At 40.7% G+C, this 18589-nt stretch overlaps 1 protein-coding gene across 1 annotated transcript in view; it reads right to left on the bottom strand.

The window, feature by feature from the left end:
* The window catches only part of zgc:153039 (uncharacterized protein LOC767698 homolog), a 77282-nt gene that overhangs the window by 29283 nt on the left and 29410 nt on the right, over positions 1-18589 (bottom strand). The window contains exons 7-9 of the mRNA XM_005938311.3: positions 16110-16267; positions 8178-8260; positions 411-535 (exon numbers count right to left, since the gene is read on the bottom strand). Of these exons, the coding sequence (XP_005938373.1) occupies positions 411-535; positions 8178-8260; positions 16110-16267 (366 nt within the window). The remainder of the gene's footprint in view (positions 1-410; positions 536-8177; positions 8261-16109; positions 16268-18589) is intronic.

The following is an 18589-nucleotide window of genomic DNA, read 5'->3' as shown; positions in this document are numbered from 1 at the left end:
ACACACACACACACACACACACACACACACACACTCCACAAACATTGTAAATTTAAATCTCTAAGCATCTCCACACGCTGTAGCTTGAGCATCCAGTTCAGGCTGCGCCTCCACAAAAACAAACAGTTTTATTGTCAGTCCCTGTCCAATATGGGGCTATAAGCAGTGGCCAGTTTTATGTCTTTTAATTAGTACACCGTCGCTATAGCAGCATCCAGCTGGCAAACAACCACCTCCAAATACACATATACATAAACAATAGCAGAGGGAAAAAAATACAATGGGGGGCGCAGTGTGCTCAGTGAGTCAGGAAAAAGTGATGGAGAACATGTGCAAGAAAGCCATAAGCTTTTATTATGGCACAGAATCTCTGTCTACATGTGTGTGTAAATTACCAGACGTGTGTGTACCTGAAATTAGGTGCCGAGGCCCATTCTAGGGCGAGGCAAGCCAAGTCCACAGCAGCGTACACCAGCAGGAAGAAAATGGTCACAATGCTGGCGATGGTGTTGAGCTTCCCTGAAAACAGGACCAGCTAGAATGACCGAAACAAAGAAGCAGGGAAAGAAGGGGGAAGACAAACAGAGAAGAGATTAGCATTTAGAGCTATACTACATCCTACAGTCAGAACAGTGCATTTTAATTCTTTTTTTATGACTTTTTTCCAGCGCCTAACAACTTTTCACTTCCAAAAATCTAAAATATGAAGTTAAAGCCATGTCAGCTGCTCTGATACATCTGAGCTTTGTTTGCCTCTTAGCTGAATATTTTCCAAAAATATAAAATAACCAAAAATAAATATATAAAATAATACCAGCAATCAGAGAATTGTTGGAGCTAAAACGTCTCAGAGGCTTTAAAGTGAGGTCTTAACAAGGGCAGAGGTTCCATACATTTTCAAGCCAAGGATCCCTAGATAATTGAGTTTTGGTCCCAAGAAACCTTTTTGCTGTGAGATATGATTATCTGGCTCCACTGTGGCAAAGAGGTGACATAAAGGATAGATTAGACTAGCATCTAGGGAGCAAGACACCGTTAAACTAAACTGTTCTACACTTTTCTGGGGATCTTGGAAGGACCACAGGTGGTCATCTGGCTCCACTTTGGGAGCCACTTACTGAGGCTAATGTTGAGTTTTAATTAAGATGGTATCAAGCCTGCTGTTCAGACAGGCAGCTATGTTAGCTATGGCAGCTACGTGACAAAACAGCCACATCCGCTTGCACTTTATATTCTCAGTGGCCGATTCAGGGGGAGAGCCGTACATCTAATAATAATGACAGCACATAGATGTATGAGACTCACCCTTTCTTACAGAGGTGCACTAGTTGACTTCTAATGGAGCAGGGAAATGATGACCTCATTATAAGCCCTGCTCCCTGCCATGTTCCCTGATATCAGAATGTGTGAACAAGGCTCTATGCAATTCACTGCGAGTAATGTTTGGACGGGGAAGTCACGAATAAAGACAGTAAAAGCTTCGACTGTTTCACCTGACAACAGTTTACTTAGCATAATAAATCACAATGACATAGCTTAATGTTTGGACTAGAAATGGTCATTTTGGATACTGGAGTATTAGACTGTTGCTGCATATGCATCTTCTTTTAAATATATATTTCTCCCTCGTTTTACCAGTACCTTGTAATCAACCTAGAATTAACACACTACTATTAAGCTGTGAAAGACAAAAAAAACATTATTTTTTGAATGACTGTCACAGGTCATCTCTGTGTTAGATGTGATGATGTAGAATATCCCGGACTTATGAACGCTCATTTAGCCATTTGTTAGCCATCTTATTCCCTAAAACACAAAAGCCAAAAATGGGGTATTTACATATTTATTAAATGGTGGAAAATAAAATGTGAAAATGCCTGAAGCAGTCATAATTTCAGGCATCTAACCAAAAATTTATTTAAAAAGAAAAACCTACATTTAGACCAGAAATGCAAAAGGCTAAGTTATATGCACAAAGCTACAGCACAATTTGAATTTTATACCAAATTATGTTGTTCTTGACTTTGGGCCACGAGCTGCTAGGAGTAAATATTAAAATGTGTCAATTATAAGACTAATACTCACTTTACTTGCTTGTCTCAAACTACAAGTTGCAGAATGTGCCACTAAATGCTGATAACAAAGTTTAAGATCAGAAATTCAAATCATTATTAAATTATAAGTAGCTAAACGCTTCACAGACAACTGTGCTAAACTGAAAACTCAATTCTGAGGGTTTCCTGCTCTTTCTGTAAATGCTTCAAACTTTTTATTCTATTCACTTCAATTCAGTTTTAGTTATAAAGAGAAAATTTACAACAACAGCTACCTTACAGTAGTACATATTGCAAGCTAAGCACTCTACAGTATTAGAAAGAAGACTCCAAAATGAAGTGATCTCCTTTTAGCAGCACTTGGCATGAGTGGGAAAGAAAAATGCTCTTTTAATAGGAAGAAACCTTTTGCAGAACCAGGGTCTGCGACGGCCAACTGGGGCAGTGAAACATTGAGCAACAGGAGTGGAAGGGGGGGGGGGCGGCAACCAATCTGAGCGTTTAGTAGCACAGCTACGGGATGGTTCAGGTTCTGGCTCCCATTCTACTTTGAGAGACTTCTTAAGATGGAAACTACTTGTCCATTTCTTTATTTTATTATTTGCAACAACATGTAGGACATCAAAACTATAAAATAACACTTAATGTGTGACATTTATTTAATTTATTCTATGTTGCACTTCATGGTTGTAAATATCAACTGTATCCACATCCAAGAGAATATTACAAGCAGATATCTCAGATGTATTTGACGTGAAACTACACTTTAAAAATAAACACATATGATCACCCCCCCTCCTCAGCTCAACTATCCCTCATTTGAACAAAACTCTAATGTCACAGTAATACATGTGTGCTACTTTCACAACACATTATCACCATCACGCAAACCATAGCTTAGCTGTTCATTCAGTGTGTAAATTACACTCATTTGCAACAATCTCTGTTGAATTGTGGCGCGAACACGACTAAATTGTCAGAAATGGATATCTTCCCCACTGCTACCTTCCGTTCCTCAAGCACCTCACCTTCACTTTGGTGGAGAAACAGCACATGTAAATCTTTCAGGTAAAGACCGTCATTAGCTCGTCTGTGCCGAATGAAACATTTCCTGCAGTCGTTTCATCATCATGGAGTGGGCTTTTTATATGTGTTTGTGAGCTGCAGGGCCTGATTGCACAGACCAAGGAGGTAACTGCTGTACTGTACAAACACAGAACACCGCCTCTCTCTCTCCTTTTATTGTGTGTTTTATGATTTGCTACTGAGAAACTTCTCCAGAGTTGGGGAACATATTCATGAGCTCAAGGATATATTATTGGTATGTGTGGAGGGGAGATAGCAGCCACCATAAGGCAGATGTACACTGAGGAAGAGAGAGGGGGGAGAAAATGTAACGGTGGGGAGTTGAAATTAATGATGTCACATTATTGACAGGCGGGGAGAACAGGTCACCAGATGCACCGAGGGAGCAGTGAGGCTGGAGAAGTGGGGGAAGACAAAGAAGAGAGAGGAAGACAAGTGAAAAAGAGAAAGTGTGTGAGGGAGCACTGCTGACCTCTGACAGTCAAAGTCAGTGGGTGTCTCTTCAGTGCACCCGTGGGAGCTGGCTCTACCAGAGCATTAATTAGCCATTAACTCAGACACAGGCCTGCATGTACAACCGCTCTGACAGCACACCAACTGAGTGTGAATGAGTTGCGTTTGTGTGTGCATACACACACCATCCCGCTATTATGCGCTGATTTAAAAGACTGTTTTTACTGGAGAGCAGTGTGCATTAATTGCCACACAGGTCCTTGCAGTGTAAGGACTCACACACACGTTTCTATTAAATAAAAAGAATAAAGTGGAAAAAGCTGAGTAATGCTTTTTACTACAGAACTGTGCTTTTCCAGACATGGCTAAGCATTACAGGTAACAATCATACAGCACATTCTAGAGTGTGTATTTGAGTTCAGATGCAGAAAGCCGGGTCCATCAGTTAGGACAGAGACAATTCGGTACAACACCACAGTGAATTTGAACTAAAACAATCAAGAATTAAAGACTTTCACCTTTCATTCAAGAGGATTATAAAATAACTTGACTATGAAGACATAGTCTACAATTTATTATATTAGTATTTATAAAACGTAAAATGATCCTATTATGTTAACACTCAAATACAGACTAGAATGTCAAACGATTGGACCGGTACTGGTCCCAAACTCTGGAGTTTCCTTGTGTGTAAGGCAACCAGGGAGCAAAGTATAACTGACATCAGTCAAACTGTGCATCAAAAACAAAGACATCACAGAGGCAAGGAGGCAATGTTCCTCTACACCAACAAAGGGGAAAGATGTTTGTTGTACAGAGCTCTGCTTTCTCCCATCGTCTGTTAAAGACCCAAACAACTTATATTAACACAGATTCCATCAGCAGTCATTTCAGATTAAATTTGCATCCATATCCATAACATAGCCACCCTCAACTCTTATATCCAACTCAAGATTCACAATTACCAGCTGGAGAACACCTGGTGGCTATCGATAGGTCTGTATCCATCTGAATTGCCTACGAGTCATCAAAAATGTTCACATCTGTCACGTTTCTTAACAAGATTTTAGATTCCATTGAGATTATTTGAAACCAAACGCCCGGCCTGTAGGACCAGCCTAAAACTTAAGCCTAAAACTGTGGTCAAACATTAACAAACATCACCGGCAGTGTAAAAATGACTAGTCAAGCATCAACAGTGATGAAAGCTGGATCTGAATCCAACAACAACAATTTAAGTTGTCCCAACAACACATCAGTGCCCGATTAGTGCTGGACAGTAGAATCAAAACTATGGATCAGCTTGGGCGTACTGTTATAGCCAGAGCGTTCAACACAACCATGTTGGTTGGCATATGACAAATGCTGGTTGAAGAGTGGGACGCCATCACACAGCAGTGTGTGACAAAGTTGATGACCAGCATAAGGAGGAAGTGCCAGGCTGTTGCGGCTTTGTCCGGTTCATCTTGTTTTGTTTTTGCCAAGTTTATTGACGTCCTTTGGAAGTGACATACATACCATTTATTTTTCTTGGGTTGCAGCCTATATTGTCAGATCACCATCCAACCCTATGCTCTTCAGTCTTCTCTTCAACCATTTATACTTTTCTCTCCCTGCATTCCCCGACCATTTCTCCTTTACTTAGAAGTCCAATAAAGCAAGGCCCCTGCCTCCCTCTTCCCTCCTCCTTCCTTTTCAATCCCGCAGCACATGAGAGTTTAAGGCAAGATTACAATCAGACTTTTGTCATCAGTGAATCATTCAAATGGTGGAGGAAGAGGCAGAGAGAAAGAGGACAGGAGTCAATGATTTCTGATGATGGCAGCAGCGGCGACGCAGCTAACGATTTCCATCTAATTGCTCCTCCTCCGCTCCTGGAGAGTGCCGGAGATGAAGAGAAGGGGACGAGAGGGGGACAGCGAGTGAGAAAAAGAGAGGGCGCAAATAATGACAAGCCATTCAGCCTTTAACACTCACCTCTGATAATGATGGTTTAGTCAGGCCTATTTGCTCCTAAGATCCTCCGCCTGCTCTTCATCTCTATCCCCACCCTCCTCTACTCTGCCAATATTTTCTCCTGGTCTAAATTGGCTTCTTTCCTCCACTTAGGTGACACAATAGAAGAGAAAAACACTATGTGCTGTCTTTTAGTCAGAGTGGGAAAAAAGTGCCAGTTTTTTCCATTCAGCTGCTCTGATATTGTTCAGTCTTGTTTGGTTTGCGCTGCCTCTATACTTTAATCACCTACACACCAGGTTGTTGCTAGTAATGAACCCAGATGGGAAGTGAATCGATTAGATGATAAGTTACTCTTGTTTAGTTATAATTTTGCTTGTCAAAAATGCTTCTGAATGTTTTCCACCTCCCTATTTTTATTCTTGGACAGTTCTAAATAGTTTGTATTTTATACTGTGAAGCTGAAGGCTTAAAGGAATTGAAAGGATTAAGTTGTATAATGTTAATTCCACTTAAAGGTTTTGAATTCATTTGACAGCCTTTTACACCTGATTATCTTGATTAACCTGAACTAAACATCTGCTTAACAAAGCCCTAAAAAGCACACTTCCACGCTATTGGTATGATATTGGTGCTTGCGGTGGGAATTAACAGCAAAGACTCAATGTGAGCCCCATCAGGCTGAAGAAAGGTTCATCCATGCAGTCATAGATTGGTCCAAGTGTGAAGAAAGACAAAATGTAACGGCAGCCACCACCTGCCACCTGTTTGTCAGCTGCAGCTTCGTATTGTAGTCTCCTGAGTAACCGTGTCTGAAATAGCTTTTATGTTTCAGCATAAAGAAATAAGTATGCATGTTACAACATACTAATGTGGTTGTGTTTTATTTACAACTGTGACACTATAAGTGAAGTGGGTTGTTGGTTTGAAGACTAACACCATGCTAATGATAGTAGAAAGGAAAGTGAAGAGGGGGGGGCTGTATTGACTGGTCGACAGATGGGCTCAATGTGCGATGGTGAAGAGAGGGTGAAGGTGAATCTGTCCATTTAACAGTTGATCTGCATTCCTCCCCTCACTTATGGCCATGAGCTGACCACTCCCTTAGAGACAGGACGATGAGCTCGGCCATTTGGGAGAAGCTCAGAGTGGAGACGTTATCCTCCGCACTGAAAGGAGGGGGTTCGAGTGGTTCAGGCATTTGACTAGGTTGCCTCCTTTGTCCTTCCTATGCAAGGTGTTTCAGGCATATCCAACTGGGAGGAGGCCCAGGGGCAGACCCAAGACCCACTGGAGGGACTACATCTTTTTCGCTAGCCCCCTCAGAAGAGCTGAGGGAGGAAAGCTCTCTGCCTCTCTGCTTAGACTTGTGCTCCTGGATCCAGAAAAGTGGCAAAAAAATGAGCAGACGGAGGGATAGATGTTCTTCCTAGATTGGAGAAATGAAGTGAGAAGTCTGAAGCCTGACCTTTTGGCTCACAGGGATTACATCTACATCCACTGGCATTGTAACAAAATATATATGACAGAAAAATAAAGAAACACATAATGGGTCCACTTTAATCTAAAGGGACATAAATGCCTGCAGCAATTATGAATAACATTATAAACTGTCAGATATCTGACAGATACTGCCTCTGTGGTAGCAGTCTGTAACCATGTTACAAAAGTGAACGCACTTCATCTTGATCCATTTTCCTTCCAGCTGCTATCCTCTGCAAATCCCACAGCCTGTCTGCCTGTCTCTCTATTTATTTATATCTCTTTGTCTATCAAAAATTTTAAAGTGTTATTAATAAAAGACGGGGAAGGAAAGGAAATTTCAGCATCCTCACCTACCAATCAACACAGTAAAACTACTTAAAGTAAGTAAGTTGTGCTTTTTTGGAAAATTCACTGAACTCTATTAAACCAAAGAGACTTTAGTGATGCAGAAGCACGCCTTTGGAACGCATTAGTCGACAGAATAACTGACTTCAGGTGCCATTTGTTTAATGCAAATGCACAAATTTAAGCAGCACTATGACAGGTGTGCGTGGATGCAGATTGAGCAGTGATAGAAAACAAAGACATCAAACTGCTCAGGCTGAACTGGTGAATGAATAAGTTTAGTTTGAAGGGAGAGAGGACTTTCTGATCTTCTTGCCTGAGAAAAGTTTCTTTGAAAAACACTGAACAATCCAAACAACAGGAATTCCCGATGATTTTGTCCCTCCACCTTGCCAACCTTGCATTAATTATACAGAAATAATATTGGCTTGTTTGAAGGTTCTCTACCTTCCTTATGTACTGAGAATTATATTTCCCGTAGAAGAATGTTACTGATTTCAATGAAATATTGAAAGCCAAGTCTAAGGCTAGTGTTGTCTTGTTTGGACGTTTGATCACTGAAGCTCTTATTTTTGACACAGCATTCCTTTGCTTTTAATTTTGCTATTCAAAACATGTTTCCTCATTTGGATTTGTACAAAACATGAAGCTGACGGGACAAACTCTAACATTAGACTCTTTTCTCCTCAGCCCACACACTGATTACAAAACATTTACTTACAGTTATTTAGCAGTACTGCTTGACGTGATATAAAGTTGCACTTATCTGCTGGTACTGATTTGCTTATCACTACTAACCTGCACTAGGAACCAGGAGATCAGCACTGAGACCCAGGGGTTGCCACTGCGAGATGTCTTCTTAGCCAGCCACAGCGCCTTACCTGCAGACGTGAGAAAAAAAACAAAAACAATAAAGACAGTGACCTTTTGAATCTTAGTATTAAAATATTTATCAGCAGCATCACCGTAACAACAGTCTTCCATGTTCACATCAGTAAAGCATGTGTCAACAGAACAGCTTAATCAGTGAAAGATTGTAACGAATGGCCTTTCTCGGTTTTAATAGACAGTGTTATCTATTAAATGTGCTCGTAGAAGCAGAAAAGGGGACACAGCTTGACACAGTGTCGATATCTGGGGAAGTTAAATAGCAAGTGCAGAGCACTGGGGTGTACTAAGAATCATGATTATTGGGTTAGCAAGCTATGTTGAAGTTTTCAGTGTCACAAAAATTAATCCTTTTTTTTAAACTGGCTAAATCACCATGGTAACGTATGTCTATGAACATATAACCTGTTCAGAGTTTTATTTATATTAAGTTTCAGTTCAAAACCAGCAGGAAGCTTCATGTTTTCACTGATTCTCTGCAGTATAGATTCTCTGCTAAGGAAATACAGTTTACATGTGCAGTTTGTTGAGTTACACGTTACTAACACCGCCAAATGAAGCCCAACACCATCAATGGAAGTGATGCAAAAATGTATAAATGTTTTACATACATTCACACACCAAGAAGACCTGTTCAATAAGTCGAATAATTAATTTTATTTTGATGTGCTGACAAACTAAAGCAATTTACACACCTTTGATAGACTATGAAAGTAACGTTTGATGTTTAAATATATCCAGTTTATAGTTTCAGTTGTGTTACTAATGCGCAGCTTCTAATGAGCAAACTCATCATTTTTAATCTGTGCTTTGATTTTTCAGAACTACTGCAGTAAAAATAACAGCTTAAAAAACACTGTTTTTCTACTTCACCATTTTATCATCGTCATCATCTCTGACTGGCGTAGGCAGAACTGACAGGGATTGTTTTGTGTGGAAGAAGAGTCACATGGTGCACAAAACAACTCTTTTCATGTGAGGAAGAAATAGAACGCTTGGATAGCCGAAGACGCTGATAACCAACGTTGTGATATCCATTATCCCTCACTGGGTTTCAGGTTTTGTCACAGCAGCTGATCCAAAGAAAGCCTGGCTGTATTGAACTTCCTTCACTGTATACCCCACAGGTGTCAGTCATTGTGCCTGTTGCAGGCCTTTGGTCTAATGCTTAGTTTATGTGTGCCATTTTTCGACCTCATGAATGTGAGTGACGTGAAAAGCTAAGTCATAACTGCTGGTGTGCACCACGCTTTAGTGTTGTTTTGTATGGTTGTGTACGTCTCGCTTTTCGTAACCTGGGGTGTGTAGCGCAGCCATTAGTACATTGAAATGGAGGTGCGGCTGTCGCAGTCTGCATGTGCAACAGTCAAGGCAATGACCATAAACAAGATTTTGCTTTGTATTACTGAAAGTACATCCAAGTCCCTTTGATGATCTAATTTGTCACTCTTTAAATTCTGAACATTACACTCAAGTAGGGAGATATTAACACAGTATGAGATTTAAAAAACAAACTCCTCCTGGAAGCGACAGCCAATCCCGCTCCGACTCGCTAGGTTCTGTTACTGCTTTCTTTCCATTTTTTATTTTATTTCAAAGAGCAACAGATATAAATAATAACCGATGATGGTAAAGTGCACAGAACAGATCTGATTTTCAGTGGGGATGGTATTTTCTACCGTTACTGACATTTGCACAAAATTTATGTAATTAACTAAATGTCTGCTTTGAAAAGGGAGAGCGAGAGAGAGGGAAAGCGAGTGGGCAGGCGACAGCGAGGGAGACAAATGACGCGTCACTCTATTTAATACCTTACAGGCCTGTATGGTCTATTGAAAGATATTTACATACATTTACATACATCTCATAGCTTGCACGACATTTCATCGTGTGGCGATGATGGTATTTGCTTTGAACCCTGTGGTGGCTGAGCACAACAGAGGTAAGACTGGTGAAAGACTATGGAGACGATAACGAGGCTCACACGGTGGAGAGACAGGAGGTGCAGGGACGAGGCGGGCGGTCGAGGGGGATCTGAGTTTAAGAGTAAATTTCACAGATGGTAAAGGACTGGAATTAAATCAGCGCGACTTTAAAGTCAAATCAATGCGGCAGAGCAGGGAGATGGAAAGGATGAAGAGAGGCAGGGCAGAGGTGAAGGAGTTAGAGATTAGCAAGTTAGAGAGGAGAAAGAAATGGAAGAGGTGTGGGACAGAGGGAGGAAAAACAAAGAACTTCTTTTGAGTGTGTGTGTGTGTGTGTGTGTGTGTGTGTGTGTGTGTGTGTGTGTGTGTGTGTGTGTGTGTTGGGAAAAATTGACGCATCCATCACTTAGTTTGCATAGGACAGTGGCAAGGTTAAGCAGTGAGCAGCATGCATGAGTGACAACAACCAGAACAACACACACGTCATGATCCTACTGTCCCTTTTACACACACACACACACACACACACACACACACACACACACACACTACACATTTATGGTTCCACAGTCACTGACTCTTAATTAAAGACATTAATCTAACTTAAGTTAACCCTTTGGGTGTCAGTGAGTGAACAGACTCGTACCAGAGTCGTCTGCCTCTGCTCCATCAGATCACTTCATCGAGGAACTCTGACTAATACAGCCATTTATCTCCCCTGACACACACACGCACAGAAGTGCGGCTATACACACAGACAGAAATGGGCCAAATCCATTTGCAACAGACTTAACAAAAAAAGGAGAGGACGGGATAAGGAAGTTGCTCAGAGTCATTAATAACGACAAAGCAGCAGGCAGCGTCGACTCACACAGAGAAGTGATTGAAATCACACAAACGCTGCACTCGCTTGATATGGGAATGGCTTCGACTCAGAGGGTTTGTGTTCAGTTTTTTCAGAGTTTTTTTTTTTTAAGAAAAGAAATAAGCACCACTGATCCCTGAAATACACCACCCGCCTACACATGGACCTACACACATGACAAAAAGTTTCTGCTGGATATTAGGACTGCTTTTTGGATTTCCTGTCACGGTGAACATACAAACAAAGTGTTTGTCTTTTAATCTGTGTAAAATTTAAATAAGAAACAGGAAGCAGTAATTTGAAAATCTCAAAAACACATTTTATTCACAATAAAACACACAAGTATATCAAATGTTTACGCTGAGTCTTTTTACTATTTCATGTTGCTCATTTTGAAACTTTCTGGCAGTGCAAAAAAAAAACGTTGGGACAGCTCCATGTTTACACTGTGTAGCATCCCATCTGCTTTAAACAACAGCCTGTGAACATCCTGATTGGGAAGACGAGTGTTGTCCCATTCTGATCTGATAGAGGGTTCTAGCTGCCTGGGTCATATTTTCTTTGTTTCTGTGTTTTCTTTTCTGTTTCGCTGGTGAAAGGTCTGGACTGCAGGCAGGCAGCTGCACTGTTCTACTACAAAGCCATGCTGTTGTAAAAGATGCACTATGTGGTTTAACTTTGTCTTGCTAAAACATGCAAGGCCTTCACTGTTCGAAGGGAGTATAAGTTGCTCTAAAACCTGTGCATACCTCTAAGTATTGATGGAGCCTTTCCAGATATGCAAGCTGCCAATTCCACAGGCACTGATACATCTCCATACCAGAGATGCAGGCTTTACTGATAACAAACCAGCTGGTCCCTTTCCTTTTTAGTTCGGATGATGAAGAATCCAATTTTCTTAGAGAGAATTTAAAATTCTGCTGCATCTGACCACAGAACAGTTTTCCGCAGTTAATTTTAAATCAACTTTGGCTCAGAGAAGATAGCAGTGTTTCTGCATCATGTTGAAATATGACTACTTTGTATCAAAGAGCAGCAGTCCCCAACCCCCGGGCCACGGACCGTTATCGGTCTGTGAGTCATTTGGTACCACGAGAGTTGAGGCTCGGGTGTGAAATTTAAGGTTTTCAGGATTTTTATCGGTTTTTAGCGTTATTTTTTTTAATCGTTTTTATCGTTAACTCTGTTTCCCTGGCTCTTTTCCCATGTTCTTATTTTTTTGGTACTGGTTTTATTTTGTTGTATTTATCTGCGACACCGGTCCGTGAAAATATTGTCGGACATAAACCGGTTGGGGACCACTGTGAAAGAGCTTCAACAGGCATTTGTGGATGGCATGGTGAACTATGATCCCAGAAAATGGGTTCATTCACTGATTTCCATGACACTATCATGACAGTTTTTAATGCTGAGCTGCCTGAAGGCCTGAAGATCACAGCCTTATGCCTTGCATACAGAGATTTCTTCAGATACCTGAATCTTTTGATGATACAACAAACTCTAGATGATCACATACTTTACAATTCTGTTACGCACTCTTTTTTTAAATGTGAAAATGTAAACACAGCTAGGTGTTGGGTCTGCGCTTCCACAGGCCCCACTGGTTTAGAAACTTATTCCCGTTAATGACAAGCAAAGGAAACAAGACGAACAGCTTTTACTTGCTAGCAAGGGAGACTGGTCGGAACCAGGCTCTTGGAGCTGAACGCTCCTCACCTGTCTCCTAGCCAGCATCAAATAAAAAGCCTTCCCTGTCGCCTTTTATTGAAAACAGTTACAGTACACACAAGCACCTCCCATTGTAAACCCCCCCAATGGTTACAAAAGATGAGGTGCTATGTGTGTATGTTTGCACGTGTGTATATGTGTGTATGTATGTGCGAGCATCTGTATGTGTGTGTATGTGTGTGCGTATGCATGTGAGTGTGTGTGTTTGTGTTTGGGGGTGCGTTTGTGTGACCTCCTGCTCACCAAAAGGGTCATAAAAGCAGGAAGCTTACTAACCAAGAAAACAGAACCTTCAGATAGGATGTGCCTATGATAAAACACTGCAGCCTCCCAACTCTTGAGCCACGATCAAGAGTTGGGAGTTCGCCTTGTAATCGGAAGGTTGCCGGTTCGAGCCCCGGCTTGGACAGTCTCAGTCGTTGTGTCCTTGGGCAAGACACTTCACCCGTTGCCTACTGGTGGTGGTCAGAGGGCCCGCCGGTGCCAGGGTTCGGCAGCCTCGCCTCTGTCAGTGCGCCCCAGGGTAGCTGTGGCTACAATGTAGCTTGCCATCACCAGTGTGTGAATGGGTGGATGACTGAAAGTGTAAAGCGCTTTGAGGTCCTTAGGCACTAGTAAAGCGCTATAAAAATACATTTATCAACAAACTGGTTGGAGAGGTGGTCAGAGACAAAGGAATGTCTTTAATCATGCTTGAACTAAGACTTACAAATTTAAGTAACACAATGACAACATTTAACAATTTGACTCCAACACTATGTAATCTATAGTCAGCACTGCTCTGTAACAGATCACTTGCTCCCACTGTTCACTCTCTGGAGGTGTACATGAGAACAAAGTAACAACTTTGTTTCTAACATTCTCTCCCATTGATCTCTGTATACATAACATTATGTGTGTGATGTCTTTGTCAGATGATGATGCAGATATAAAAATCAGACACAAGCCTGCCGATTACAGAGCGCACTTTTTTTTTTCAAATTTTGTATAGAAACTGTCGCATCTTGTGTGACTGAGATCAGAGCTTCAGTTTACCTCACTGTTGCAAACTTAGTTCAACATTTAGTTACTTTTCTTATTTCTTTAGCAACTTTTTCCTCAAATAACAACCTAGCAGAAAAGACTGACAGACGTTGCGTTGCTTCTAACTTTGAGTCACTACCACACAGCTATCATGTTTAACAAAGGTGTATAATTTTGTCAGATGACACTGAGTTAAAGTATTTGCTGTAGGTTACAATCAGCTCAAAAGATTAGAGTGACCACAGCTCTACAATAACTTAAATAACCAAAGACTTTTTCTTATACTTTCAAGGCAGTAAGCAGTTCTAACATTGTAATCTGTGGGTCTGATTTGTCTTGAGCCTAATGTGAACGTGTTAACAATATTCCACGGGCATCTACCAGATGAGCCTCATGTAGAGGACCACACTGATACCCCCCTGCTGTAGGAGTAAATTTAATGCTTTCAGGAATACCCAGGGGCGTTCCCAGACCAGCCAAGAGATACAATCTCTCCAGCGTGTCCTGGGTCTGCCCTGGTGCCTCCTTCCGCTGGGACATGCCTGGAACACCGGAGGTGAGGAGGCATCTCACATAGCACTGTCTCCTCACCTAGGAGGCATCCTTGTCAGATGCCCAAACCACCTCAACTGGCTCCTTTCGATGTGGAGGAGCAGCGGCTCTACTCTGAGCCTCTCCCGGGTGGCTGAACTTCTCACCCCATCTCTAAGGGAGAGGCCAGCCACCCTTCGGAGGAAGCTCATTTCTGCCACTTGTATCCGCGATCTTGTTCTTTCGGTCACTACCCACAGCTCGTGACCATAGGTGAGGGCAGGGACGTAGACTGATGGGTAAATTGACAGCTTCACTTCTACACAACAGACCGGTCGGTACAGTATCCGCATCACTGAGGCCACAGCACCAATCCGTCTGTCGATCTCCCTTCTCCCGTCACTCATGAACAAGAACCCATGATACTTAAACTTCTCCACTTGGGGCAGGTGAATGTGAACGTGTTAAGAATATTCCACAGAATAGGAATACATATTAGAGTAAAGTAAACTCATTTAAATTGGAAAAAAATATATCAAGAAGGAATAAAAAAAAAAAGTCTCCTGAACCTTATGTTCCAACACAAACTACAGTGCTGCCAAAAGTATTTGTCCCCTTCCAGATTATCTGGCAGAGAGCAGAACTCACAGTTTCATAAGTAGGGTCCTAGAGCAGCAAAACAGTCCAAGACCATCACACTACCAACTAAGGTGTGAGTGCTAGTGTGATGTTCTTTCTATGAAATGTTGTGTTGGTTTTATGTCAGATGTAACAGGACTCAAACCTTCCAAATAGTTCCATGTCATCATAGCACTGAGGATCAACAAGATGTTTTTGCCTAATATGAGACGAGCCCTTGTGTTCATTTTTGGTACTCGCTGGAGTACCTATCCTTAGGAATGTCTTTGTAACCCAGTCATCGATCATCTTTTGAGAATGATCGATGACTGTGTTTCTCAGCTGTTTCGTTAGATCGTGTCATGATGTGTTTGCTTTTTGAGCTCTGTTATTCAAATTCTTTTTGTCACATAGGTTTTATTTAAATGATTTTCTGGCAGTAATTAGGCTTGAGTGTGGTTAGTGAAACAACTCTGCTTTCAAAACACTATGGTTAATCACACTTCATTCATGACTGATGATTGTTTTTTTCTTCAAAGGGCCAATTGGGTTTCTATAGTTTTTTTCCACTTAATACATGAAGTCATCATTAAAAACTACATTTTTTAATTTACTCAAGTTATCTAATATGACTATTTTTGATGATCTGAAACTGGTGGCAAATATGCAAAAAAAAAAAATCAGGATATATAAAATACTTCTTTTTTTTTATATTTTTAACAAATACTATGAAAATAACAGATTATATAAGACTTTAAAAATACTCCATCTGAAAGGGTAATTATGGCTCTAGTTATTAAAGCTGATGATATTGATGATTATTTCACCTGCATCAACTATAATCCATCTTATCGCCTTGCTGCCATTATTATAAGCAATACAAATTTTACAGTCAGGATTAAATGATATCATCTTAAGATTTTTAAAGAGTGTTTATTTCTCTGCAGCTGTAGGTATACAGTTGATTGTCTGGCAGCCAGCACTGCTATGAAACAGACACCAATGTTTTCTCTGTTGTCAGTGGCATTTTCATATAACAAATCACATCTGTGTTCCTGGCATATTTTAAACACTGAAATGTCAGTAACGATGGTTTCAGTCGAGATTTTGCGTCCCTTGGAAAAAAAAACAAAAAAACATAGAGCCACCTACCAAACAGGTCATCCTTTGCCATGGCGTAGAGGACGCGTGAGGCCCCGATGAGGTTGCTCATGGCAGCAGACAGCGTGGAGGAATAAACTCCGATGAGGACGAAGGGGTGCCAAACATTGATGTCTCTCAGGAAACTGTAATCCCTCTGAAGGAGAAGGCTGCAACGGTTTGGAGAATAAAATTGACAGATAGGAGGAACCAGAGTGAATATTAAACTATATAGGACAAGTACTTTAACAAAGCACTGGAATTTTTGGGAGAGGTTTATGGCACTGAACACTGTTAAGTTGATAACTTGAGGATTTCTTGAACATTTTCAAGCACAGTTTTTTGGGGAAAAAAAAGATTGTGCTCAGTTTTGACTCCTTTCTTAGTGCTTTCTATGTTTTAGAGTTGCTGATTAATTAGAATGATTTTCCCCTCCCATTTAACAAACTAGGAAAGAAGTCGACAGGAACATCATGGAATTTCAAAACCGTTGTCAGAAATTTTCCGAACCTTTCAGATTAACAGAGTATATCTTAGTACAACTTGGTCCTAGAAAAACTGTGTGTGTGAAATATCCACTTGCTGTTGCTTTTCTGTAGTTGTGAACTCTTTAATGAACACGTTCCAGACAGCTTTTGGTACATCTCTGACACTACATAAACATACCACAGCTGCATAATTATGCATCAGATACTCCTCATTATGTTTGTCTCCTAAACAAATGACAGAACATCTGCACCACAATAAAGTCTGACAACACAACAGAGCTGCTATTTTTGGATAAATACACTTGGTAATTGACACGTCTCTGCAAAACACTGAAATGAAAGACATTATAACATTTGTAGGCACAACTTCATTTAGAACACACTTCAGTTATAGGTCCTATAAAGGTTAACTAAAAGGGTTAAAAGGAAATACCAAAGGTAGCAGTACACATCAGACAAACAATTCAACACACCAACCAGTAAAATGCTTCCCTCTGGTGGTGAAAGCTTTTGTGGAGTTCTACAAAGAGTAATTACAAAATGTAGCTTTAAATACTTGTCCCCTTGTTTTTATAGCTCAATTGCAAATATTTGAAAAAAACAAACCCAGCTGCCTCACTAAACAGCTGTGACAAAATTAGAATTTTTATATCAAAATTGAAACTTTAACATAATCTTAACACCTTTAAAACGATTTTTGTCAGTTACAAGTTCTGAAATAGTAACACAAATGTCAGCAAAATCCTAACACAATTCCATTTTGGCATACGATGATAACCAAGTAACAGAACCCACCCCAACAAAGATTATTAGCCAATACTATCTGTTTGCTAATTTATGTGTTATGGTATTTATAACGGGCAATCAGGTGAACTGACCCGTGGTCATTTTTTTTTCATGTTTTCTGATACTCATCGATGCTGAAGAAAAATCCAAGTATGAATCAGAACTTTCACTCCAATTCACTATTTATCTAAAATGATTTTGATGCCCTGTAACAGACCTGCACTGACTTTTGGTGTGAAGACAAAATGGTAACCTGCTACAACCTAGTACGAAAAAAGAATGATCTTCCATCAACCCAGAGACTTTCATTTTAATCGTATTCTGTTTATATCAGGAGCTCTAAATCAAGTAATTCAAAGGGTTATTTATCATTTCAAACTTGTTTGTCCAAAATGCGCTGATGTCCAATGAAAAAGAAAAAGATTGAAGAGGAGGTGATGATTACAATGCCAGGGTGCCTAATGATGAGATCCTGAAATAGCGGGCCCACTACACCGTGTGTTTGTGTGTGCGTGCAAGATAGACATGGAGAAAGAGAGATCAGAGAGTACAAAAAAAAAATCAGCAGGGAGCACATGATTACGGCCAGCCCCCCACCTATTTTCAATACAACACAGCGAGAGAGATGAGAATTAGAGTGCAAAGTATTTCTCTCTTTTTCCTGATCCATCTCAGTCTCTCTTTGTAACTTAATACACACACACACACACACACACACACACACACACACACACACACACACACACACACACACACACACACACACACACACACACACCATCTATTACCCTCTATCTCTTTCATCATGGTGTTTTTAAACCCATTCAAGAGGTTTTTCTTGCTTCTCTTGCTCAGTCATCTTCATTTTATATCTACATGTACCACTGTCCGCTATCTGTTTTTCTCCATCTTTCTCTCCTAATTAAGTGTCCCATCACGTTTTCTTTCAGGTCCGCTGATTTTAATACTTATTATCATGGGCCTATTAAGTATTGTTCACTCCATCCACAGACCTGAGAACACTATTATTTCACATGGAGCCTGAGACGCACGCACACGCGCAGGTTTTTTGCATTACCACAAATCAACTAAACAAAAGGTTCTGCAGTGAAGTTAACATCACCCTCGAAATTAGGAAATGCCAACTACTTTGTTTATGGCGTGTGTGTGTGTGTGTGTGTGTGTGTGTGTGTGTGTGTGTGTGTGTGTGTGTGTGTG

Source organism: Haplochromis burtoni, unplaced genomic scaffold (assembly GCF_018398535.1).
Source record: "Haplochromis burtoni strain Fernald_Lab_line unplaced genomic scaffold, NCSU_Asbu1 Contig_255, whole genome shotgun sequence".
In the NCBI taxonomy this organism is placed as follows: domain Eukaryota; kingdom Metazoa; phylum Chordata; class Actinopteri; order Cichliformes; family Cichlidae; genus Haplochromis; species Haplochromis burtoni.
The sequence above is the reverse complement of the archived record's forward strand: the minus strand, read 5'-3'. Positions and strand labels throughout refer to the sequence as shown.